Consider the following 25,184-nt stretch of genomic DNA (forward strand, 5'->3'; position numbering starts at 1 on the left):
TCAATAACCAGGCAGACAGCGATCTGGAGAATCTCCTTGTTTCCCTTGAAGCAAAATTCAAGTGAAGTTCTGCAAGAGCCCGGAGAGCCACCTGGGGCCTCCTCCGACTCCCACAGACGCTCCAAAGTCTTTGCGCTTCTTCCAGGCGATTTGCAAACAGGAGGTAGAGAAGAGCAGAAGCGGAAAAAAAAGAGGAAAAGCAAAAAAGTGGGGAACGAACCCCAGAAGTTCCTCAGCAGCTTTGCTGGGTTTGGAAACCAAGGAGGGTCGGCTCTCGTCTCACCTGGCCCCACATGCCAGACGGGGACTCAGGGCCAGCAGGACCACCCTGGACAACCCCACCAGGCCGAGAGGGCCCCCACCCCACCCCCGCTAACACCTAACACTGACTATACGACCTAAAAAAGGGGGGCTATTATTCCGAATGCAATTGTGGAGAAAGGATGGGGCAGCACCCAGGATGAATGGCACAACCGGGAAGGCACTTAAAAGCAAAGGGGGGGCCACGACCCCACCCACCATCAGACCGGCAGCTGAAGGGGTCCCCCATGGGTGTCAACAGAGGGTCTTCCCTTGCCGGGGCTCCCAAGACGTGCCGAGGTCCAACTCCCTGCCTGTCAGCCGCCACCTGGCTTGTCTGCAAGACCCCCCCCCATCTTGGCTAGACTTTGAAATGGCCTAGAAATCAGCCGGGAGACGGAACACGTTCCCACGGCCCCTGGGACACCTTGCCAAGGTCAGGACTAACCCTGGAGGCAAAGGAAGCTGCCTTGCAGCAGACGGGGAGGGGCTGAGTGTTTTGTTTCTTTTTGGAGTTGGGGTCTCCTAGAGAGAAACCAGCATTATCGTCCGAACCTGCAAACTAGGGCAGGCCCAGAGCAGTCGGGCACAAAGGGGAAATGTCCGGCTGAGGCTCTAAAGTTGATTTCTAGGCTGGGGGCCTCCCTAAGCTAAACAGGGATTTTCAGAGGCAGCCAACCTCCAGAGGGTTGGAGACCTTTGGCCAAAGGAGGGACTTTCTGCACCCTTGACCGCTCTGACTGGACATCCACCGGCAATTGTGCTTCTTAAGGCATTCTGGGCTTCACCCCCCACCCCAACTTGCGAGGCCACACGGAAGGGGGGGGCTCTGTCTGCTGGGCTACGAGGTTTGGCACTGGACGTTGTGGCGCAGAGGATCTTCAAAGTCGCCTTCATGGTTGAATTCACTCTGGAAGCGACGGCCGGAGAAATCCGGCTGGGGGAAATACTCCCGCAGCTCCACTTCCTCCATGTCCTCGGTGGCCATCACCTCTTCGTGTCGGGGGAAGAAGGACTGGAACTGGCGCAGCTGGTGGGAGGGCAGCCAGCCGGGCTCCGGGAATTTCACCTGGGCGGCAGAGGGGGAGGGGCAGGTGCGTGGGCAGCTGGAGCTGAGGGAGGGGGCGAGAAAGCCAGGCTCCTTCCCAGCAAGGACAAGCAGCAGGAATTGGGGACCGAAGAAACGGGGAGCTGTGGGGGGCCCTATCCTCCTCCACCCCTTGTTCAGATCAGGGTCTGTCCGGAACCAACCAGGTTGGGGGAGGGGGGCCCTGGGTAACACTAGCGAGTTAGAAGACCTCACCGAGACTTCCCCAAAGGAGTTGGCTGGGGGGAGCCGAGGGCTTCCGTACCTCGAAGTGGATGACCAGCCTCCCCTTCTGGCCGGGGCTGCGGTAGACGGGCATCCCCTCGTTCGGGATGCACCGGATGTCCCCCGGTTTGATCACGCAGCCTGTGGGGCAGAGTAGGCAGGGGTGAAGGGTGGGCAGCAACCCCATCCAGGCTCTCCCCCAGGAAAGGGACTGGCGAGACCCATTTTGGCTTCCAAAGGGGCCCGTCCCGTCCCTCCTCACAAGCCCAGAGGGCCCCCCAGCTGCTCACCGGGCCGCGAAGAGACCAGGAGCCTCCGGTTGTCCAGGGTCCGGATGACCTGCTTGCAACCACACAAGGCGTCCACCAGCGGCACCTCCCGCCGGACGATGAGGTCGCTGCCACTGCGCTGGAAGACCGGGTGTGGCTTCTGATCCAGCACAATCACAATGTCTCCGGGCTCAAATCCGGGAGCCTGATCCCCCTCCTGGTGGAAGGTGATCTTCTGCCGGTCGGCCATGCCTGTGGGGGGGGAGGGACGGGGGGGGAGAGACGGGGGCTAGGAGCAGCCAGTCTGTGGGGTAAACCCTCGCCCATCCGTGAGGCGGCGACTCTCCCCATACATTGGAGGGAAAAGAGGGAGGGCCCGTTACTTGGCAACAGGCTGAGTCTGCCTGAGTTAATGAGTTAAATCAGCCAGAAGATGAAAACTAACCAAGATTACAACTGACCCAGGAATCTGTAACTGAACCGACATCTTTGGGGGTGTGAAGGGGCCCGAGGAGGTGGGAAGGGAGGCGCAGCAAAGGGGCAAGAGGGAAAGGGAAGCCAGCAAAGCTCAGCCCCCCCCCCCCGGCACTACTGCAGGGCTCACCTTTGTCCAGGTGGACGTTGAGGATCTTCTTCTCCCGGATGACCTTCCGGCCGTTGCAGGCGAGGCATCGGTCAAGGGGCCGCACCCATTCTCCTTGGCCCTGGCACTGCGAGCACATGGCCTGGATGTGGTGCACCATGTTGGGCCCCAGCTGGTGGACAATGACCTCCATGCCAGACCCATGGCACTTGGGACATCGGACGTCAAGACCCTCCCTACCGCCGCGGCCTGTGAAGACAGAGTGGATGGTCTGTCAGAGGAGGGAAGGATGGCATCGTTGGGGGCACACACCCCGGACCCCTACCAAGGGGCCCACCTCTTTCAACCCCACTGGATTCTCCAGCCCAGCAGGGGAAGGCCATTCTGCCCCCTTCTCCCTTGAGGGGCTGCAGCACAGGAGAAGCCTGTCGCTCACCCTGCCCCACAGCGAGGCTCTCCGTCCCAGGAGCCCTCCCCCACACCTTGCCTGCCTGAGGACGGGTCTTCCCCATCAGCTGTCTGGTGCCCGCCTTCTCGGGATTCTGGAGACACAACCCCCACCCCCGGCCTCACCGTCCTGCCAAAACCAGCCAATTCCACTCAGAAACAAAGCGCAGCAGACTGAAAGGGGACCACCCAAAAATCCACTCTACGCCAATGGTGGGTTGCCCCTGCTTCGGACCGGTTCTATAGAACTGGTAGTAAAACCGGCAGGAGGCTCCGCCCTCTGACCCGAATGCCATCAAAAGCGATCTGTGCATGCACAGAAGAGCAAGAGCACACACGTGGGCGCAATGCGAACCGGTAGAAAAGGCAAGTAGAACCCAGCCCTGCTCTACGCGCAGCTGCTGGGCCCCAGAATGCATTTGCCGAGCCACAGCTCAGTTCAGCTAATTCCAGCTCCGGAGCATTTTTGCGGCTTCCTGAGCCTCTGAACACACCCAAGACGAGAGAGCTTGGTGCATTGTGCAGACTTGGCCCATGGGCTCAACTGGGTATCGGGTGAAGCTTTGGGCTCAACAACAGGTCCGTCCTGCTCCCCAAGTCTCCCAGCTTGGCAGACACAGCTCCCCCCAACCTCCCCCCCATCCCTGCTCCTGGGGGGGAGAGCCCCGTGGCCCCACTCACCCCCACAGCTTCTGCAGATGACATTCTTCTGCAGGGAAAGCTTCCGGGTGGCCCCATTGTACAGGTCCTCCAGGGTGACGGTCAGCAGGTGGATGGCCGTTTTGCCTGTGGAGGGAGAACCCCAGAGACAAAGGGCTGTTTTCGGGAAGGAGGAAGAGGCGGGGGGGGGAGGCGGTGGCTGCGATGACAGAGCCCCTGGGATTTGGGCAGGATGGGGCTTGTTGTCAGCAGCCTTGGTTCCCTCTGGGCCGGGTGTGCAAGGGGGAACCCAGCCATAGCAGGCCTCCCTCAGAGAGTCCAGAGCCCCACAGGACACGATCGGGGCACACCCGGGGGGGGCGGTTTCCCAGGAAACCAAGCACCCCCCTCTGCACCAACAGGGGTGGTGAGAAGGCAGGGGAATTGGGGTCCTCTCCCGGATCAGGCTCATCATTTGCCTTCCAACCCCCACATCCAAGAGAGATCCACTCCAGCCCACCTGCCCTACACGCAGTCCCAGAGCAGCCTCCCCTCCGGCCGAGCTTGCCTACCTCTCCTCTCCACCCTGGGGCCCTGCGTGCGGCCCCCTCCTCCAAAGAACAAGTCAAAGATGTCCATCGGGGCCCCGAAGCCGCCCCGCCCGGCTGTGCCACCCTCCTTCATGGCCCGTTCCCCGCCTCGGTCATAGACGGACCTCTTGCTAGGATCCGAGAGGACCTCGTACGCCTGTGAGATCTGTTTGAACTGGGGAAGGAGGGAGAAGGAAGCTAAGTCCAACCCCAGAGCTGGCAGAACCCACCCCCCCTTGTCGTGCCCACTTTGCTCTCCCCACCTACCCGCTCCCCCTCGCTGGGGTTCTTGTCCGGATGGTATCTGAGTGCCAGGCGCCGGTACGCCCGCTTGATCTCGTCCATCGTGGCACAGGGCTTGACGCCCAGCAGGTCATAGTAGCCCGTTTCCTTCACCATCTTTCCGCCGGACGGGGCCCTAAGGGGGAGGGAAGGCTGTTGGTGTGGGGCAGCCCCCAGCGGATCCAGCCAACCAGACGATCAGTCAGAGACCCATAAGGCTCTTTGACGGCTGGCAGGTTTCACAGAAGGGACCAATCCGAGGGAGGGGAAACAGAAAGACAAGCAGCCTAAAAATGGCCCGGAAGCCGGGCGGCGGCAGGGTTTTCTCCAGCAGCAACAGCAGAGCAGCCGCCGTGCCTCTACCGTTCAGGTCCTCCTCCACCCAGCCTCCATGGCGGCCAGCTTAATAGCCTGGCAAGGGAGCCGGAGCTGGGCGTGGGGCTGTGTCAGCATCTCAAGGCGCTCATTAGTCGGCCTGCCCCACAGGATGAGCGTGTGTGTTTTCAGCCTTGCAGGGCGTGGAGGGCAGATGGAGGAGGAGATGGCGTGCATACCGGCCCAGCCGGCTTGGCCTGCCCTACTTTCCTGGGCTCCTTCTCGGCAAGCCCAGGGGGCCCGTCGCCCCAAAGGAAAGTCACGGCGCAGCAGAAGGCTGCCTCTCTCCTTCCTTCGACCCCACCAGGCTCAGCCCCCGCTCCCTCTCCAGCCCCACAGCCTGTTTCCTGGATCCCTGATGGGCAGGGCAGGGCAGGGGTGGGGTCCCCCAAGAGTTTCTGGGAGGGATCAGAAGCCTCTCTGAACACAGCAGAGAAGACCCGAAGCCCGTCTCCCCTCCATCCCCAGGCAGCCTTGCCACCCCTTCTGCCCAAGTGCCCCACAGCTGCCTCTTGGCAACCTCACAGCCCTCCTCCCTCCAGAGCCCTGACACGACAATCCACCTTCTCCGGAGTCCTCCTGCGTCTCCTTAGGGAACCTGACCCGGAGGCCTGAAAAGGGCCCAATTCCCTGGAAATCCACAAGGCTGCTGAGCGAACAGTTTCTCACCTAGAAATCTCCCCGGTGGCAACTTTGTGGGCTCCGTCAGGTACCCAAGCGTGGGGCGGGGGGGGGGAGGAGACGCAACCGCCGCCACCACCCACAGAGCGGCCCTGCTCCGTCAGCTCTTTCGGGAGCCGGGAACTCCTTCACGCCACCTCACCCAAGCAGCTGGGCCAAAACAAGCACCGGTTCCTGCAAACTCCTGCCGCGCTCCTTTGATGCCGTGGAATCCGGCCCTCCCCGCCTCAAAGGAAGCGCTGGGAGACCTCCACGCACAGCCTTTGGCAGGCTGGCACAAGACGGCTGACACAGGAGCGCAAGTGACGCTGGGCACCTGCCAAGCACTCGCACACTTACTCACGCTTCCGCTACAGAGAGACCTGGGGCCATCGGGGCTCATCCAGCCCCCCCCCCCAGCAGTTGCTAACCCCCTCTGGGGCCGCTAAGCAAGGAGTCACAGGTCACATGCAGGAGCTTCATCTGCCTGCGGAGGAATGTCATGGGGGGGCAGAATGAAGCCTCCCCAGGGGAGAGGAGCAGACCTACTCATTTACGCCTGGCCTCCTGTTGCAAATAATGGGTTACAGTGTGAGTAAGAGAGGGGGAAGAAATGGCGTCCTTCCAAAGGAACAAAATGCCTTGGGTTGTTAGGTTGTCCTTGACTTACGGCCTTTTATTCAGCGACCGCTCAAAGTAAAAACAGCAGTGAAAAGAATGGGCCGGACCTCACACTTATGACCGTTGCTGCATCCCCCCCACGGTCACAACTCGGATGCTTGGCAACTGGCATGTATTTAGGAGGGTTGCAATGTCCCGGGGTCATGCGATTGCCACTCGTGACCTTCCCAGCTAGCTTTCGACCCACAGAATCAATGGGGGGTGGGTGGGGGAGAAGAAGTGTGATTGTCATGTGATTCACCGCACAACTGCGATTATAAAAGCCGTAAAGGGAAATTTGGGCTCCCCTTGTGGTTTTGTAAGTCGAAGCTGACCTGTTGTTAGCCCCCCACCTCCCCTTCCCCCTAGTCTCCATCTCCGGGGCTGGATGGGAGAGGCTGGCAAGCCCTCCTGAGTGAGCGGGAACCAACTCAGCTCCCAGCTGCCTTTGATCTCCTGGTGGCCCCCTCTCCCCTGGCTCTGGCAGAGCCAGAAGCCAGGAAGCCGGCCCACATCAGAGGCCCCGCTCTCCTTTGGGGCGCTTTCCAGGAGTTCAGCTCCCACATCAAAGCCCGAAAAAGCATCGGATTCAAGGCTTTTTTCCCCCGCGGAGGCCAAGCCGCAAAGCTGAAATTGCCGAGATCCCGAGATCCAGGCGGAGGGAGGGAATGCCGCCTCCGGAGCTCCGACCGGCCCCTCTTGCCCAGCCTGGGAAAGCGTCCGTGGCCCGAAGCCCCGCGCCGGACGCTCTCGGGGTGAGCCGCGCAGCTTCCCCCGGGAGGGCTCCGGCTGCCCCGACAGCCGGAGCTCCTGGAGAGGCCACGAGCGGTGGGTCCCCCCGGGAGAGCCCGGCAAACGCCGGCGACCCCCGCTCAGTCTGGGGAAGCGCTGTGCCCACCGGGGACTGGCACGGGCAGCGCCGCCGCCGCCCCCGGCCGGGCTACCGGAGCCCCGACGGCGCCCCCCTCCCATCCCGCCTTCGAGACTACACCTCCCATCCTCCCCAGCTGGGACGGGACGGACCCCACGATACTCACCTTCCCTCCCCCCAGCTCAGAACTGTCTGGAATGGAGGCCACGCCCCCCCACCGGGCCCATTGGCCAGCCTAGCTTCTCCCGGAGAGGCCCCGCCTCTTTTCACCCCCTCTCGCCGTGACCATTGGGCCGTTCGGGAGGGACGGCATTCCCCCCCCCCGGTGACGTCCACCTATTCGCTTTTGATTGGGCTCCTGTTCTAGGCGCTCCGACTCCTCTGATTGGCCAGGGTGCCGTGAGGGCGGAAGTAGCACAAAGTTTTCCCTTCTGCGCCTACCGATGTATTCCGCAAGTTGCCAGTTTCGAGATTTTCCATTTAAGAAACGGGATTTTGGCGCTGAAGAAGGAGTGAATGATTTGCTTTCTAAAATTATCAGGAGGATATAAATTTAAAGCATTAGAGTGTATGATTTATTACAGAGACAGCAATCTGAAATATTATTTACAACCATGCGAAGTATTATTACCTAATGATAAAAATATTATTGATTGCAGTTATCATTTATATGCTGCTCAACTCCCGGTTACATTCTCGAACATCATAATTATAGTTCTCAATATAATTGTTAAAAGAAGTTTGATCAGAAGAATAGAATAGAATAGAATAGAATTTTTTATTGGCCAAGTATGACTGGACTCACAAGGAATTTGTCTTGGTGCATAAGCTCTCAGTGTACATAAAAGAAAAGATACCTTTATCAAGAATCATAAGGTACAACACTTAATGATAGTAATAGAGGACAAATAAGCAATCAGGAAACAATATAAATATAAATCATAAGGATACAAGCAACAAAGTTACAGTCATAAGTGGAAGGAGATGGGTGATGGGAATGATAAGAAGACTAATAGTAATGCAGACTTAGTAACTAGTTTGACAGTGTTGAGGGAATTATTTCATTAGCAGAGTGATGGCGTTCGGGGAAAAAACTGTTCTTGTGTCTAGTTGTTGTGGTGTGCAGTGTTCTATAGCATTGTTTTGAGGGTAGGAGTTGAAACAGTTTATGTCCAGGATGTGAGGGGTCTGTAAATATCTTCATAGCCTTCTTTTTGATTCGTGCAGTATACAGATCCTCCATGGAGGGCAGGTTGGTAGCCATTGTTTTTTCTGCAGTTCTAATGATCCTCTGAAGTCTGTGTCTGTCTTGTTGGGTTGCAGAACCAAACCAAACAGTTATAGAGGTGCAGATGACAGATTCATCTGTTGCAAGCTGTTGCAACTCAACGTTGCTTCCTCTGAAACTTCAGTCTGGGAGCTCAGTCCCGGTAGGGTTTTCTGAGCAAGGGACCCTAGAAGAGAGAGCTTCGGGTCGGGCTGGTGATCCTCCTCTTAAGTGATCCAACAGATCCTGTGAGGGATTTTTGTTCTGGATTTGCCTTGCTTCTGGGCGCCAGAGAAGGTGATGGCTGCACCACTAGGGGGCACCCGGGCTCCTTGCTTGGCTTCCTCCGCTCAGTTGGACAGCTGGCTGAGCTCTGCAGCGGCTCCACATACCCAGCCAGTGGCTGATAAGGCTCTGGGGGCCCCCTGCTGCTGCTCAGGAAGGTCCTCCGGGACTGACGGGTGGCAGAAGGCAGGTGGCAGTTGCCTTCCCAGGTCCAGGGGCCTCCAACTGCAAGGGAAGGGATCGCAACCGCTTCCAACCCTTTGGGGAGCCAGAGGCTTGCTAAGTTTCCAGCCAGCAAAGCCTCCCCCCTCCCCCCATCCCCACAAGTCGGTCTGTGGTTGTGAAGTGGGTCCGGATGGAGTGAAGTGTCTGAAGGACAAGAGCCCTCTGAAAATAGGACTTCCAAAAAAAAAAGATAGTGGCTTTTAGCACCCCAAAGAATAGGCTAAAATTAGAAGCCTCTTTCATTCTCCCTTTTCACTTGTGGGCTGAGTAACTTCCATCTGAGGGGGAAGCCGAGGAGGAAAACAGGAAAGGGACTTCCAGCCAATCTCTGTGGCGACCTTTTCTCCTCGGAATAATGGCATTTCCAGGCCTTTTCTGAGAGGGAGGCATTAGTCAGCGGCTGCCTGTGGCTGATGTCATCCCATTATCTGCAGAGGCTGCCAGGGAGGGAGGGGAGGGGAGGGGAAGCTGGCCACCTAAGAAAGACAAGAAAAGAGTCACATTTCCTGGACTCCACAGACACACAGGCCCCCCCTTTCCCCCCCTCTTCATCTTTTGCTGCAAGTTGACACAAAGGGAAGGCGAAAGAGGCATTCATAAAAATCACATGGCAGTGAGTTCCACCGGGGAACATCTGCTTTACCCCAAGTTAACTCGAACCCCGTTATTTCTCTGGGTGGGATTGGTTGAGCGGTTGCAGCCAATGCAGGACCCGTGGGATATCTCAAAGGGCCAGGGGAGACGCCTTCAGGTCTGTCCCTCGAAGGGACTGAAACCAGAAATTGAGGGGGTTGCCAAGCAGCCTAGCCATAGCCCACCCAAACTGGTTGCCTTTTCTTCTATGCCTGCAGGAGTTCTCCTGTGTATCTGCAGAGTTTCTTTCCTATGTGTTTTTGGGGAGGGGGCTGATCTGAAGGACTGAGGGGCACAAAATCCCGGCATGAGGAACCAACCAGCAATCTCCAAACTGCTGGAAGCAAGGAAATCATCCCTCCAACCACACACACACACACACACACACACACACACACACACACACACACACACACACACAAACCCCACAGCTGAAACCGGACCATGGCAGACAGTTGGCACCAGCTGGTGTGAAAATAAACTCTGCTCCTCCCCTGGGCGAGCTGAACCTGCCTTGAATTCCTCTTGGCTGCAAGCTGGATTTGGGAATGTTTGCAAGAAGCTGACCCCTGGGGGTGTGGGGGCTGACTGGGACTGGAGAAGGACCAGTGATGGAGGCCCTGAGGCTTTCTGGAGGAGGGGGCCTGCTTGTCCCTCTCCCTGCTTTACCAAAGCTGATGGGATCTCCTTCTATGGGCTGCCAAAGGTGCTGGAGGGCAAGGAGTCTCCTGGCCCTGAGTCCACCAGTTGCCGGTCTTCGCCTGCCTCCCTGATGAGAAGAGCCCTTCCATGCAGCACCAGGAACCCTCATTTGGGCAGGGCTCCCTCGGCTTTGCCCCACAAGAGCACTAAGAGGGTCTTAGCACCTCTCCCTGGTCCCATTTCCATCCAGTGAAATCAAGGAGGTTCCATCACCACAATGAAGCCCCCGGATGGGTGTTTCTCCCCCAGGACTCAACAGGTGCCCGGAGCCCCGTGCTGGCTTCCTCAACGTCTTCTCTGCCCAATGGCAGGGTGCCAAGCGCGGACTTGGATATCTCTCGTGCCCAGCTGGCAAACACACCTGCTGCCTTGGCCCCCTGCTGCTCTGGGACCAGAGAGGAAACACTGGGCTGGCCAGTCAATGGAACTGCCCCCTTCCAGCCCCCCCCCCATAGAATAGAGTAGAGTAGAATAGAATAGAATAGAATAGAATAGAATAGAATAGAATTTTTTTATTGGTCAAGTGTGATTGGACACACAAGGAATTCGTCTTAGTGCATAGGCTCTCAGTATACATAAAAGAAAAGATACTTTCATCAAGGTACAACACTTACAACACTTAATGATAGTCATAGGGTATAAATTTCACACTTAATGATACAACCCTCAATGATAGTCATAGGCTACAATTAAGCAATCAGAAAACAATATGAGTATAAACCATAAGGATACAAGCAACAAAGTTACAGTTGTAAGTGGAAGGAGATGGGTGATGGGAACGATGAGAAGATTAATAGTAATGCAGATTTAATAAATAGTTTGGCACTGTTGAGGGAATTATTTCTTTAGCAGAGTGATGGCCTTCGGGAAAAAACTGTCCTTGTGTCTAGTTGTTCTGGTGTGCAGTGCGCCATAGTGTCCTTTTGAGGGTAGGAATTGAAACAGTTTATGTCCAGGATGTGAGAGGTCTGTAAATATTTTCCCAGCCCTCTTTTTGACTCGTGCAGTATACAGGTCCCCATGGGCCCATTGCCCCCAGCCCTCCCCACTGCCCACTGCCAGGCTTCATAGGAAGCCTCAGACCAAGCTGGCTGGAGGCGCCCCTCTTGTCCCTCCTCTTCTCTCCGGCTGGACTTTATAATTACAGGCAAAGCACAATATTTACGGCTTTGGGGATGGATGGCGCCAACTCCGCTGCTTTCGAGGTTGTTTCCTGACACCTCCTGGCCCGGCCACTTTGCATCCCTCTGGCAAACCTGGCAATTTTGGGGTCCTGTAATGGGCACCGTCTCCCCTCTCAGAGGGATTACAAAGAGTCAGTTGTCAGGGTGAAGCAGGCAGGAGGGTTTCCCCCCCCGCCCCACCCGAGGGCTCCTTCATGGCAGCCCCCACCTGTGCGAAATGGCCCCCTGGAAAGGAGCCCAATGCTGACCTTGCTGCTGTCGGGCCTTCTCTTCCTGGCCTCCCATCAGAGGTGGAGGGTCCCAGGCAGGGGCTGGAGGGGCAGCAGCATCTGCTCCCCGCTCCCCCCCTGTTTCCATGAAACCCGAGTGCTGGCAGCTCAGTTACCCCCTTGCTTTGACCCCTTTTTCGGGGGGGCGGGCTGCATTCTGGAGCGTCCGAATCCCCTCCTGTGCAGCTGGTGAGGCTTTAATCTGTTGCGGGTGAAGCTCTGTCAAAGGTGAGGGGGGTCTCCTGTGATCTTGGCTGCCCCCTCCTCACTGCATGCTTGTGCTGGGCTGGGGGCTGAGGAAGGCAGCAGCTGCAGACGGGAAGGGCCTGTGGATGACCACCGGGCGGGAGCCACGGTCATCCTGGCAAATGCTTCCCTGCTTAGGGAGGGTCTCAGAATAGATCTGGGAGCAAAGGACTCTCGTCTCATCCTTTAGGGTGCCCGGTTTCTCTGGGGGGCGGGGAAACTCCTGCCTGGACACTGCAAGGCTGAAATGAAAAGGGTCAGCTCACGCCAGCCACAGTCCCCAAAGGCAGGCAGACCCCAGGGGGCCAAGGACCCCAAGTCTCTCCTGGTGCAGAGTGTTGTGACCCAGGCCCAAGTAGGTAGTAGGAAACTCAGTCAGTGTAAAAACAAACAAACTTTATTAGAACAGCTGAGAATTAATTCATTCTCAGCATAGTTCAACTAAATTAAAGCAAATTCCTCCCAACGCAAATTCCTCAGTCCTATCACCAACCTTGGTCCAATTAGGCAAACTGCCAAAGGCCTTTCTTGGCAAATATTCAGAAGACACCTATACAAAATAAATGCAACAAGACGAAACTATCAACATTGTCGTCCGGCAAAGTGCCCAAACGCCATTGCTGGTCTTTTAAGCCTTATGGGAGGGGCCAATCATCTCTTGGCCCTACTCCCTAGTCGTCCTCTTTGCTTGAGCTGCTCTTGCCTTCTGGCAGCTCTTCTCACGCGTGCATTAGGAACAGGATCCTCCTGTTCCTCTGCCTCACTGCTGTCAGCCTCTGGAGGCTATGGAGTCCACACATCACTCCCGATGGCCTGGCCCCACTTTTGCTTTCAACGCAGAGCCCTCATCCGGGCCTTCCCCAGCCTCCAGGATTGGCCCACGCTCTTCCTCAGCCTCATCGCTGTCCGACTCCTTTTCCAGCTCTGCAGGCTGCTGGCGGACCACAACAGAGATCCTGGGAGGTGGTACAAAGGAGCTGGGGTATCTGGTCCTTTTTGCCCGAGTATAGCAAACTGATACACACGCACACACTCACACACACAGAACTGGGGAAGTCTCCCCTCTGAATCCATGGCAGCAAAAGGAGCTCCAAGGGCCAGGGAACTGAGCGATCAATCACGCCACCCTCTTGCTTTGGGGGAGCCCCACTTTGTCCAAGGGGTGGGCAGCCTTCCCTCCCCCCCCAGAGCCTTTCCTGGCTTCAGCACACAAATCAGGATGCCCCTTACCCTCCGTCCTGGCCATACATATGGCTGCATGACTGTAACTTTATTGCTGGTATCCTTATGATTTATATTGATAATGTTTCCTGATTGCTTATTTGTCCCCTATGACTATCATTAAGTGTTTTACCTTATGATTCTAGACGAAGGTACCTTTTCTTTTATGTACGCTGAGAGCCTATGCACCAAGACAAATTCCTTGTGTGTCCAGTCACACTTGGCCAATAAAAAATTCTATTCTGTTCTATTCCTCTTGGTCAGCCTTCAGAGCTGGACTTCTGAGTCAATCTTTGTTCACAGGTGGGAGGGGCCCCTCACCCCCCAAGTGACTGGCTTCCCATTGACTACAACAGAGGAATGAGGGGACAGAACAATGGCCAGGAAGGGGAGGGAGGAAAAACCCACCAGTATGTCCATCCACAGGCTTAAGTCCACTTCATTTTCTCCCTCCTCCCCCTCCCCCCTCCCCTCCTCCTGCTGTCTTGCAACCAGGCAGCAGGTGGGATGGGGTGTATGTGGCCACATTGCTCCATTGTTCCCTGACTTGGGGGGGGGGAGGCAGCAAAATGAGATTTTTCAGGAATTGAGGGAAAGCCAGCTAACCGAGGGAGCAGACACACAAATGGCCTGGCACGGTGGTGGTGAGTAGGAGGCCAAGTGCTTTGGGCAGCCAAAAGCTCTGCCCGATTCTCCTGAGCAGAGTTTGAGTTTGTGAGGCACAGGACTACTCACAGACACACACACACACACACACACACACACACACGTGTCTTTCTAAGCCCTGAGTATGTTCAGAGTTGGGCTGAGTGAGGTCATTGCTTTGAGGCTATCCTGCCCTCCCCCCACCCTTAGCCCTTCCCAGCCCCCATTGAAACAGGCCACCGAGAGCTCCTAATTGAATGGACACTGGCCAATTGTGGCTGCAGACAAAGGACCTGCACTGGGGCAGCCCAGACGGATGTGTTTGTTTGTGTGTGTGTGTGTGTGTTGGATGGGTGGGGAGAGACCACCAGGGTGTGTGGGACGGTGGCAGCTGACAATGATCCGGCTGCTGGAGGCGGCTTAACAAGCCCCCTCCACCCAATCACAGAGGATCAGCGGTCCACTGAAGCGCTTGGCCATAGGGGAGGGGATTTCTGCCAGAGCTGTAGTGTCATTTGGGATGCGACAGCCCAGCGTGGCCCCTTTTGAGCTGAAGCTTCGGGATTACCCTTTATCTGCAGCAATGGTGGGCAGGGGGCCTGTGGGCGTGCCCACCCAGGCCCCTCCCTCTCTGGCCAACTCACAGCCATTTCTGAGATCCACCAAGCAAATGTGATCCCCCCTCTTCTTGCTTAGACGAGCCACCGCTAAGTTCTTCAGCCTTGATTGGGGGCCGCAGTTCCAAAGGGGCTCCAGATTTATCCAGGGGCGGGAAGGATTGTGCTTCTGACACCCGGGAGTAGGCTCGGCTTCCCCCCTTACCCTCTCGACCAAGGCCTTGCATTCCACAGGGGCCCATAGCTGCCAAATCCGGTGCCCCCCTCCCCCCCCCCCGATAAGGGCAATGCCCCTCCCCCAAAAAGGGCACCTGGCGAGCGGAGACCTCTGAGTCAGGTCTGGTTCCTGATAGAAGAGGGAGGTTTGACTTCAGCCCTGCCATTTGCCCTTAAAAGGACTGGCTGGGCCAGAGGACGGGGCTTATCTGGCTTTGGAAGGGGCTTCTGGGCTGATGCAACCGGAGCACAAGGCCAGCTCCTGCTTGCCAAGCCCTTCAGCCTTTGGAAGGACCTGGGACCTATCAGGAAGTTTGGGGCAGAGCCCAGCTCCCCCTCCTCCTCTTCCTCGCTAGGCAGGAAATGCAAACCTCTGCTCAGGTTCCTCTCCTGCCCCCCCCCCAACTCCAAGAGGGAGGAGATCTCTGCCCACTTGGCCAGGAATCCCTCCTTGTCCTGTCTCTCTGCCACTCAAGAGCTGCCAAGGGCTTTGGCCGCTTGGCTGCTTCACCCTGGCATCCTCTTATCAGCCTCCAGTCCTCTTGCACCTCCCACGAGCCGCCTGGCTGAGGCCCAGGTCTGCTTTCCCAAGAGATGACCAGCCTGCCCTTTTCTGCCTCTGAGGAACCCGGGCAGGACCTGCCAGAAGCCCCCCTGCCCCAGGCCCCGGTATCGCCTCATTTTGCCACGGCTGTGGGTGGCAGGCTTTGCCCCTGGAAAACCAGCCACCTGGGCTTTGCAGCTGCATTTTCTTCCCTGCAGCCTGCTGTCAGTTTCAAAGGGAGGCCTTTGCTCCATATTTTCTATTTTTGAGAACGTCGTCGTTATTTCTGTTAGAAGTTGTCCTTTGGAACACTTTGAATCCAAACAGTTTGCCACGCTGGGCCAAACGGGAAGGAAGCCCTCCCTGCCCAGCTCTCCCGGGTCCGCTTCAGCGTTTTAAAAACAGGCACAAGTGACGGGTGCAGAAACAGGTGGTGGGCTGTCCATTTTTGCCCCTTGCAGGGGGAGGGGAGGCAGCCACATTTAACTTTCTCCCAACTCCTCCAAATATTTTGTGCTCTTGCAGGGAGCTGGTGCTTCGGCTGCATCAGTAGTCAGATGCATATTTTAAGGTCTTCCATCACTTCCACCATCTGGTCTTAGCCATAAAAAGTCCCCACCAGGGAGCAGAGAAGGCAGGTCATCAGTCCCACCCTGCCCGCAGTTGCTCAGAGCACCTGTTTTCTGCAGCCAGGAAGAATCTGCAAGAATTCTACCCATCTTGCCTGGTGAAGGGAGAGGCTGCCCCTCCTTCGTCCACTTCCCCACCTGCCTTGGCTAGAATATTGGCTGTTAAACATCTGATATTCAACCTGCACGGGGACGAAGCAGAGCTAAGAGAGAGAGAGAGTGGAGGGAAACAGAAAAACAGACAGGAAAATGTCTTTCCTGCGTGCGTATTGAAAATTATTCCATCCCTGTCTCTTTATGCCTCCTCAGCATTTTTTCCAGTATGGCCGATAGTGGCAGTGACCTTCCATGAACGAACGCAGGGAGAAGCTTTAAGATGTGAAGCAAAACACACAGAGAGTTTGTACAGGAGAAGAAATCAATTGTTTTATTAGTGTCTCAGAGGCACCGACTGGAACTCCGGGGGGTGGGGGGGTGTTATCACCCTAGCTTTATCGTAGAAGGCACTGAAGTGCAGGAGGAGAAATGACGCTGGAACCTGTTTCTGGAGTATCCCTCTAGGCCTCCCGTCCTTAGCTCTCCTCTGGAGAACTCTGCTCATGTTCTGAGGCTAGGCTGGGTTTGGATGGGGGCTCGAACCCTTTGTCGTTAAGAAGAGAGGAGGGGGTTGAATCAAACCCGCCCTTGGGGAAACTTCTGCTTTGTGAGCTGGGCAGATGAAACGGGTCTGGCAGAGATGCGCCACAGATTCTGAGTTCATTCCGAGGATCCGAAACACCGGCTATTTCTACCAGGGTTCTTAGATTTGTCCCATTCAAAAGCAGAGGAACCTTTGCCAACATGGGTGTCCTGACACACACACACACACACCCCACCCCCACAGAGATAAAAGGCGAGTGGATAACAGGAAAAGCGATTCCTGGGAAATGCAGAGAGGAGACTGGGATGAGAAGGGAACAGCATCCAATCACATTTATACTGAAAACTCCAGTTTGTTCCATGTATTCCTAAAGTAAGGCACACTGGCATGTTATAAGATCAGGAAAAAAAATATCTCCCTCTAGATTTGTGTGTCTCAGCCTCAGCAACTGTAAGATGGGTGAACGTCAACTCCCAGAATTCCCCAGCCAGCCTGCTCTATTGGGGAATTCTGGGTCTTCTGCACTAGGTGAAGCCCTTCTGGCCCAGATAACGGCAGGGAGGAGGGGATGTAAAAGTTTGCAGTGCCTCATTTAGAAAAACAAGGTAGGAGGCTGGATCTTACTAAACAACTTGTTTTCTTGCTGGGCAAAACTAGAGCCAGATGAAACATTTCATTTTCTTTAAAAAAAAAAAAACAAGTTTTGCCAAATTGCTGGTTACCCTTAAGGCGAAGACAAAAGACACTGGACTTGAGTGCCTTTTTTTCCTTTTAAAAAAGTATTCTTTTTTTTTTTTAAAAGCCTATTGTGGAAAAAGTTTAAACGGCTGAAAACATAGCCTATCCAAGCTTTTGATTGTCAATGGGGCGATCTCAAATTTGGAGGGAAGGAAGGAAGCTACAAAAAAAAAAGAAAGAAAGAAAGAAAGAAAAAATGTGTGGGGCCGAGACAGAAGGGGGTCACAGGTTTAGCAGGAATCACACTGTTTGTCACTGGCCAAAAGGGGACCTTTCAGTCATCTTCCGAAGGCTGGAGATCCAGGTCCCCTTCCGGTCGGAATTCCAAGGGTTGGCGCCGAATCTCGTCCCCAAAGAGGAAGGGCATGGGCTCCAGCTTGGTATCCTTCCCTCCTTTCATGCAGGTCTTCTGCCGTAGGTCATCCAGGATGTTCTCATCTAGGAGCTCCTGGCCTTCCTGATCCAGGGTGACCTTCTCAAGAACTTCAGGGCTGGTGTCTCCACTTTTAAACCCTTCTTCACCGGCTGGGACTAGGAGTGTACTCCGGCTTAGGGTCTCTCTCATGGGGAACTTGTCCTCTGTGCAGAACTGTGGGGTGATAGTCACCTCCTTGACAAAATCCTCATCTCCAGGAGAGTCTGTCTTGCCCTGCCCAAGGCCATTGAGAAGTTCGCTTGGGAACTCGTCCAAGCTTGGTTCCTCCTGAAGCCCATTAGCCTGGCTCTCCCACAATGGGTAGGCTTCCCTTGGGATGGGAGAAGAGCCTTCTGGAGCTTCTGCAGAGTCCTGGGGTGGTCCCTGGTCCAGACATGCAGGGGGAGCATAAGATGAGCTTTCTTCTGGGGAGCGTTGGGCCCCCTTGCCAAGGCCTCCCAGCTCATCCTCAGCTGCCTTCATCAACTCTTGATTGAACTCCAGAGCTTGTTCTACAATTTCCAGAATATTGGGGTCTCCCTTGCTCTCTAGAGAAAGACCCACCATGTCCTCTGGGAACGTCTCAGAGAAGCTGGTTCCTGGGGGATCTTCCACAGTCACAAATTTCTGCTGGATCAGATCTTCTGGGTCCAAGACATGGAAACATTCGTCCTCACAGGATTCCAGCATGTCAGATTGTACAGGCCCCTTTGGGCCACTTGGAGAGCCATCCCCTTCCAACACTATTTCTCCCAAGTCAGTGACGCTGGTCAGGGGTGAAACCTTTGCAGGGACCACATCCGTAGGCTCTTGGTCACTAGATTCCAAGAGCCCCTGATCATCTTCCTCCTCCTCCTCCTCCTCCTCCTCCTCCTCTTCCTCCTCCTGCTGGGTGTAGCTGGGGTCAAACCCATTCGCTGGGAACCCAAAGCCATCACCTGGCTCTAAAGGAAGTTCTGTGCCCACCTCTTCCTTGGGCACTGCTGGCCCTTTGGCCACTTCTCCTTCCTGCCAGGGGTCTTCCTCTGGCTCCAGGCCAGGGGCCCCTTCCGGTTCTTCCTCCTCTCTGGGGATCTCAGCCTCCCCAGGGCCCTGATCCTCCCCGTCTGCCGTGAATGGTGATCTTTGGATCACGACTTCTGCCGAACCCCCTGCGGCCAGAGGCTCTTCTGAGCAGGGCCCGTCTGCCTGTGGACTGCAACCACTTTCTCCCTTTGGAGGGCTTTCCTCCACTCCGTCTTCCTCGGCCAGCAGGCGGCTTGCAGGGTCTTCTTCTGAAATGGGGGCCTCTGTCTCTTGGGTCAAAAGAGGCATCTCTTCCCTCTCCAAGGAAGGAAGGGATGGAGTCTCAAGCATGGTTAGCCCGTTGTCTAAAGCCGAGTGGCCTGGCCATGTTTCCACTAGCTGGGCGTTCTTCTCCTCCTCCTCAGCCCCACCTCTCTCACCCTGGGAATTTGGGATGAAGTCTGAACATTCGAGGGTCTCCTCGGACCCTGGATCCTCCCTGGGGGAAATGGAGCCTTCCTCAGGTGCCTTGGCCTCTGTGGGGGATCCCACCTCTTGGACTTCTTCTGGCCAGGTGGTCTCTTCCCTGGAGGGCTCTTCAGCCTCCTCGGCCAGCTGCTCTCCCGCCTGGTGATTATCCAGCTCCAATCCTTTGTCTTCAGAGCACTCGGGGCCATTTTCCTTCTTCTGCAGCAGCAAGTTCTCGGTCACAACAGCCCCACGTACATCTTCCATCTGCAGGACATCCACGACGAGTTCTCTTTCTGGCCCTCCAGAGATTGTCACCAAGTCTCTTTCCTCCAGGTTGCTACTTTCGGCTTCCGATGGGGTCTCTGGGAGCCTTCCTCCTCCTCCTCCTCCTTCCTTCTGTTCCTCCAGAAGCTGCTCTTCAGCCACCTTCGTTCTCTGCTCTCCTTGGAATGTCTCCTGCACTTGGATGCTTGCCACGTCCTCTCCGGGCAAAGTCGCATCCAGTTCCAAGGACCTTTTGGGTGCCTCCAAATCTAAGTAGCCTTCGGTCTCCATTGTTCCTTCATCTCCCATATCTTCTATGGGAAGAGGTCCGACAACACCTTCTCCCTCCTCCTCCTCCTCCTCTTCCTCCTCCTCCTCCTCCTCTCCCGTGACTTCCCTGCACTCGACCCCCTTTGGCTCATCTGCCAAGATGCCATCTTCATCTATGGCAGACCCTGAGCTTCTGGGCAGGGTATCTTCCATGCAGAAGACCCTGGCATCAAGATCCTTCTCCTCCTTCTTTGGCAGAGCGGACTCAGTCTCATGAAGCAGCTCTTCTCGGCTCTCCATGTTCTCCTGCTCCACCTCCAGGAAGAGAGCTTTCTGGGGTTCACCTGCAGACCATGCCGTATGGGTGGTGGGTGAGCGGTCCTCCTTGGCTGGGCTTCCTTCCACCTCCAGGTGCTCATTCTCAAGCCGCTCTGCCTGGTTATCTTCCCTGGGGGGATTCTGGGGCTCCTTCCTTTCCTCAGAGAGAAGATCTTCTGGGCTGACCATCTCTACATCTTCAGCTCCTCCATAGACCTCCACTTCCGTGTCCACTTCTGGGGCTCCTTTGAGGACATCAGTCGGGGGGCTGCCAAGCTCCCAGCCTTCCTGGCTGCCATTCACATTTGTAGCTGCCTCCGTGGCAAATTCTGACTTCTTGGGTGCTTCTCCCACTGCGTTGCCCAGCGTTCCCACCAATAATGCAGGCAGCTCCTCATCCGCATCCCTCTCCTTCCATTCTGGAGACCCTATTTCTTCATCGGTCTCCTTTTCTCCAGGGACCAAAACTGCTGCTGCTGCTGCTCCTCCTTCCATCCTTTCTTCCCTCAGTGGTTCTGCTCCCAGGGCCAAGGGGGCCTCTGCCTCCAGAGCTCGCCAAGCCTCTTCAGTTCCTTGCAGCTCAGCCCAGGCTTCCTGGCCACCATTGACCTCTGCAAAGTCTTCACAGACCTGGAACTCCTCCAGGGGGTCGGTGGGTTGTCCCCCTGCTCTGTGGTCTTGCTGGGCCTTCTCCAGCCCCTCGGTGCTACTTAGGGGAAGGGTGTTCTCCTCTTCCATGGAGGAAGAGCTGTCAGAAGAAACATCTGCTTGACTTTTCACCGCCGTGAGCAAGCTGGATTCAAGGCGGGTTTCTTTGGGGTTCACTTCCTGGATCGCAGTTTCTACGGCTTTGGTAACCATCTGGCTCAGAAAAGGCCCGTTCAGGACTTCTCTCTCTGCTGGTGACTCATGGCTGAGCTGTATCTCTTCTTCTTCCTCCTCCTCCTCCTTCTCTCTAGCGGTTTTTTCTCCCTCCTCTCCTCTACCTTCGGCCTCCCTCTTCACTTCCTGTCCGCTCTGCTCTCCTTGATCCAGGCTCCTGGTGGACCTTCCGGAAGCCTCCTCCGGCTCCAGGGAGTTGAAAGTCAGTGGGGGTCGGGTGCAGAAGACGGACTGAGCCAGGCTCTCCGTGTGGGTGACCGTCACCCTCTGGCTGCGCTGCAAGGAGTCCAGCCGAAAAGCAGAGGGCTCCTTTGGTGGGGGCAACAACCCATCGGCGCTGCTCTTGGTGGCCTGAGAGTGCCGGAGGGAGGCATTGGCCTTTTGGAACTCCCTGGCCGCTGAGCTTGGGGTCTTGGCCCCCCAGGAGGGCGACTCAACTTTGCTCTGGAAGCCCCGAAGCTTAGGGAGAGTGACAGGGCTGGGGCGGGCATCCCGGCTCCCCGAGCGGCCCCGATCCACCGATGGCCCCTGCAGCCTGCCGAGAGTTGATTCGGTTGTCGCATCTGCAAGGAACAGAAACGGGGAGAATGAGAAAAAGGCCGCTGGACTCAAGTAGAACCAGGGGATCCTCTGCTAAGACTGACCCACTTTGCCCCATCCACGGAGGGGGAAGGAGAGCAGAGTGTCTCGGTAAAGGTCTGCAAAGCATCCTGAAGGGGAGGATGGGTTACTCTCCCCCAAACAGCCAGGGGTTTTTTCTAGCTATCCTTCTCTGTGAAAAGGAATTCAGGGCAACCCATGAATTATGAAGGGGGGGCTGTATATACAAAGAGGGAGGTGTGACCCAGTTAAGTTTTCTTTCTGGCTCAGCAAAGCCCCGACTTTCCCTGCTGAAGAGCAGCTCTGTAGCAGGTGGAGTGGGCTCAGACTTTTACGGCTCTCGAGGCTTCCCCTCGAAGCCCCCCACCTCACGCTTACCTCTGAGCCCCCTGGCCAGCTGGAGATCAGTTGCCGGCAGCTGCAGCCTGGTGCTCTCAGCTTCCAAGAGGGTCCTGCAAGGCAGAGAGGGATTCTTGAGCGGGAAAGGAGGGCGGGAGGCGCGGGTGGTGGGGGTTATTCTGGTGGGTTATTCCTGGCTTCCCGCAGCTGCCTCCTCTGCCAGGCTTTTCTCTACCTTCCCAGCGCTGGGAGGCTCCCCCCACCTCCTCCCCCCCCCGCGCGAATCAGGAGGGGGAGGGGGTTAGCAGGAGCAGGATGGTGGTGACATCATGAGAAGTCTTTGCTGGCCGCCCTCCCTCCCCCGCTTACCGGCAGCGGGGCCATTCTCATGCTAATGCAACAAGACCCCCGGCCTCCTTTTGTGTGGGAACCGTCTGGGGAAGGAGAAGGGTAGGGGGCTGAGGGGAGGTTCCCATGAGATTCTGCTTCGGGGCGGGAGAGAGAAGCGAGGCCGTCTGCAAGGAAGGAGGCGCGTTCGGTGAGGCAGAGACGTGTGGGCCTCTCGTCCGTCGCGCAGGAGAAAGAAGCGGGCCGGGGGCTCTTGGGTGCTGTGCGTAAAGGCGGTGGCTGCCCCCTGGCCTTGTTCTAGAGCCCCCTGCCCGCCCGCCTTCTGTGTGGCTGGGGGAGCTGCGGAGGTGGAGCCGGGGGCTACGCGAGGGGGCGCTCCTCCCTCACCTGTAGGTGGCCACTTCCAGGCTGAGCGACATTTTCAGGTGCATTAGCTGCTGCCGGTCCTCCAGCACCTGGGAGATCTGGCCGCGCAGCGACTGCTTCTCCTCCTCCAGCGCCTCCATGGCCATCTGTCCGGCAGAGAAGGAGACAGCGGCGGGGTCAGCAGCCGCGGCCCTGGGGAGCTGCCCTCTGGCCTCCCAGCGGGAAGGAAGGGGGGGATGCTGCAGGAAGCCCCCAGGACGGTCCAGCTGGGCTCTGAGGCAGCAGGACTCCACCACCCCCCTCCTTCCCCGCCCGCAACTGCAGGGAAATCCCGCGTGCCTGGCATGCGAGTGGGTGTGGCAGCCCAGCGCTCAGTTTTCAAGCATGGCCAAAAAAAAAAAATCTTTTGTTCTGCTTCAGCCTCGAATCCCGGCCGGCCCGCTTCCAAAGCTCAGCCTTAGCTCGCCCGTTTTATTCAGATTTGGTCCAGCAAAGTGATTCAAGTGCGGGGGCCAGGCAGGTCGCTTTCGCTTTCCAGCCCCCTCCTCTCCATTCCAAGACCACCACTATCCCCCCCACCACGGTCAGGGCGTGGCTCCCTCCTGCTGAGCTTGGATGCAAAGAATGTGGAGGGGGGGGAACGACTGACTGCCCGACATCTCTGGGGGGCTGTATTTCCCCTTCCCCTTCAGTGTTGACTTGAACCCAAACTTTTTCTTTGAAAACATTTCTGACTTTTGGGAAGTGCCCCCTTCCCAGCCCTCCACGCCCCTGCAGTCAAGAGCCGCTTGGGGGACAGCTGGGATTTGCATCTGCCAAAGGAAATCTGCAGTTCTTTCCAGAAAAGGCCCCAAAATGAGGCCTCCAGAATTATTGGGTCCTTCACATCCAAGCAGCAAACAGGGTGTTGGGTGCACAAGACCCCCGTGAAGCATCCTGTGGGCATCTGGAGACAGCCCAACCTCCCCCCCTCTAAAGAGGCTATGAATAGAGGTGGCACGGGGGGGGGGCATCCTTCCCCAGCCAATGTGTGATCCTCACTGGCCTCAAACTGCCCATCCCCAGCTTCTGGGTCTCAACCAGATGCCAAGGGCTGAATCACAGCCTTGGTTTAGAGGAAATGCCAGCCAATTCTGCCCTGTTGCCAGCAACGTTCCTACAAGCCCCTTTTCCAAGCTCCCCCAGCCCTCTAGGTGCCAGCAGCCCACTCCCAAATCAACTGCCCACGGGTGACCCCAGCAAGTGGCCGTTAGGGGCAGGGCTGGTCCCAAAACTACCCCAGGCAGGCAAAGAGGCAGGTGGGCATCCCTGCTAGACTCAGACCCACCTGCAGCTTCTCGGCGTCCCCCTGCTGCTGAGCCCACTGCTGGGAGAGGCTCTCCTCCAGAGTCTTCTTCCGGACCTTGAGGCTGGCCAGCTCTTTCTCCAGCTGTTGCAGCTGCAGCTGGTTCTGCCGGTTGCGCTCGGTGGCCTTCCAGAGGTTCTCCTTGGCTTCGCAGAGGGAAGCCTCCAGCTGCGAGACCTCCATCTTGTAGGTCTCCACTGCTCCTTTCCAGATGTTGGTGAGCCTCTTGGCGTAGTCTTCCACTTCCACCGGCTGGAAGCAGACGGGTGCCGCACGGAAGCCGTCCAAGCTCTGGGAGAAGTTGGTCATCTCCTGGTCCAGCCTCAGCAGCTCCTCTTGGTGGGCCTCCACCAGGTCTTCCATCTCTTTCTCCAGCTGGGTGGCCTTCTCCCTCAGCCAAATGTGGGCCCGCTTCTCCTCCTCCATCTCCTTCTTGCTGAGGGAAAGGAACATCTTGGTCTCTTCCTGGGCTGCCCTCTCCCTCTGGCACCTGCTCTTCACCTCTTGGACCTCTTCGTAGAGGGAGTCCCTGGCCAGCTCCACCACGCATTTCTCCTGATAGGCCTGGTTCAGGGTGGCCCTCAACGTGGCCACCTCCGCTTCGTACTTGGCCCTCCAGGGGGTCTCCACCAAGCCCCCCTTCAGGCCTTGGATCTCGGCTTTCAGCAGCTCGTTCTCCTCTTCCAGAAACTTTACCCTGGCCAAGTAGGCCTCCAGGCGCTTGTTGAGGTCCCACATCTGGAGGGACTCCTCTCCCAAAGACCGCGAGGAGCTGAGGAAGCTCTCCATCTTCCAGACGCCTTTCGGAGGCAGAGTCCAGCCGAGAGAGAGAGAGCAAGGCCGACCGGAGGAGCCTGGTTGGTGAACAAGGGCTGGGCAGCTCTGCACTGCTATTCATATGGAGGGGAGGCTCCTGGCCAAGGAGGCTGGGCTTAACACCTCCCCCCCCCCATCGCCCGAGAAGAGCAGCATTCCTCGGGAAGCTGGGTGGGAGGAAAGGAACCTTGGAAATGCCTCCTCACAGCTGCTGCTCCCCTCTGGCGGTGGTGCCCCCCCACCCCAAAGATGAAGAGGCTCCTCAACATCTCCCTGGTAGGGAGGGTCTCCAAGTTGCCTCGTCTTCTCTCCCCCCAACTCCGTGCCACTCCTGAATTTCTTTCTGAATGCACACCACCATGCGCTTTGGAAGCAAACAATGCCCATGGGAGAGGAGGGGGGCAGAAAATGCCAGAAGGGCAAAAGAAGAAGGAGAGACTCCAAGTGGCACTCATGATAGCTGTGCTGAATTGGGCTCCAGGCAGGCTTCGTGGGGGGGGGACTCCCTTCTTCTCCAAATGCACTGATGGTATCCTTTGGGGGGGGGGAGTCTTCGCGCTCTGCATCCCACATACATTATTGCTTCTCATCAAAAAGGCAGGTTTTTAGGACAGAGAGAAGCCAAAGGGGTGGTTTTTTTGGGGGGTGGGTGGGAGAGAGAGTGGATGAGGAGTTGGGGGAAGCAGAATTTCAAAA

The 25,184-nt window shown here is 56.8% G+C and overlaps 2 protein-coding genes across 6 annotated transcripts; both read right to left on the reverse strand.

Annotated features, from left to right (window-relative positions):
• Positions 1-22: 22 nt before the first annotated feature.
• On the reverse strand, positions 23-7,261 carry LOC131186670 (dnaJ homolog subfamily A member 1-like). 5 transcript variants are annotated; one of them, XM_058160498.1, is made up of 8 exons: positions 7,155-7,261; positions 4,408-4,558; positions 4,123-4,315; positions 3,593-3,697; positions 2,486-2,713; positions 1,903-2,133; positions 1,653-1,753; positions 23-1,369 (listed from the first exon to the last, which is right to left on the reverse strand). In XM_058160498.1, exons 2-8 carry the CDS (start codon positions 4,537-4,539, stop codon positions 1,142-1,144), a joined length of 1,218 nt encoding a protein of 405 aa, XP_058016481.1. In that variant the 5' UTR covers positions 4,540-4,558; positions 7,155-7,261; the 3' UTR covers positions 23-1,141. The 5 variants fall into 5 exon arrangements, with proteins under 5 accessions (XP_058016481.1, XP_058016480.1, XP_058016477.1 ...); XM_058160497.1 differs by lacking the exon at positions 7,155-7,261 and adding an exon at positions 5,621-5,802; XM_058160494.1 differs by lacking the exon at positions 7,155-7,261 and adding an exon at positions 5,467-5,613.
• An 8,810-nt stretch (positions 7,262-16,071) lies between these two features.
• Positions 16,072-24,567, reverse strand: NES (nestin). Its single transcript, XM_058160023.1, has 4 exons — positions 23,655-24,567; positions 22,349-22,473; positions 21,653-21,726; positions 16,072-21,237 (listed from the first exon to the last, which is right to left on the reverse strand). Exons 1-4 carry the CDS (start codon positions 24,459-24,461, stop codon positions 17,324-17,326), a joined length of 4,920 nt encoding a protein of 1,639 aa, XP_058016006.1. The 5' UTR covers positions 24,462-24,567; the 3' UTR covers positions 16,072-17,323.
• Between the last annotated feature and the right edge of the window lie 617 nt (positions 24,568-25,184).

The sequence above is a fragment of the Ahaetulla prasina genome, chromosome 17, assembly GCF_028640845.1.
Source record: "Ahaetulla prasina isolate Xishuangbanna chromosome 17, ASM2864084v1, whole genome shotgun sequence".
NCBI classification, from domain to species: domain Eukaryota; kingdom Metazoa; phylum Chordata; class Lepidosauria; order Squamata; family Colubridae; genus Ahaetulla; species Ahaetulla prasina.

What these genes read in the sequence shown, in the direction of transcription:
- LOC131186670 (XM_058160498.1), bottom strand. Translation starts at nt 4,539, where the DNA reads ATGGTGAAGGAAACGGGCTACTATGACCTGCTGGGCGTCAAGCCCTGT. An exon ending in ACCCCAGCGAGGGGGAGCGG is followed by an intron (nt 4,316 to 4,407) that starts GTAGGTGGGGAG and finishes CTCCTTCCCCAG; the next exon opens with TTCAAACAGATCTCACAGGC. An exon ending in GGCTGGTCATCCACTTCGAG is followed by an intron (nt 1,370 to 1,652) that starts GTACGGAAGCCC and finishes TCTGCCGCCCAG; the next exon opens with GTGAAATTCCCGGAGCCCGG.
- NES (XM_058160023.1), bottom strand. Translation starts at nt 24,461, where the DNA reads ATGGAGAGCTTCCTCAGCTCCTCGCGGTCTTTGGGAGAGGAGTCCCTC. An exon ending in CTGGAAGTGGCCACCTACAG is followed by an intron (nt 21,727 to 22,348) that starts GTGAGGGAGGAG and finishes TCTGCCTTGCAG; the next exon opens with GACCCTCTTGGAAGCTGAGA. An exon ending in GCTGGCCAGGGGGCTCAGAG is followed by an intron (nt 21,238 to 21,652) that starts GTAAGCGTGAGG and finishes TGTTCCTTGCAG; the next exon opens with ATGCGACAACCGAATCAACT.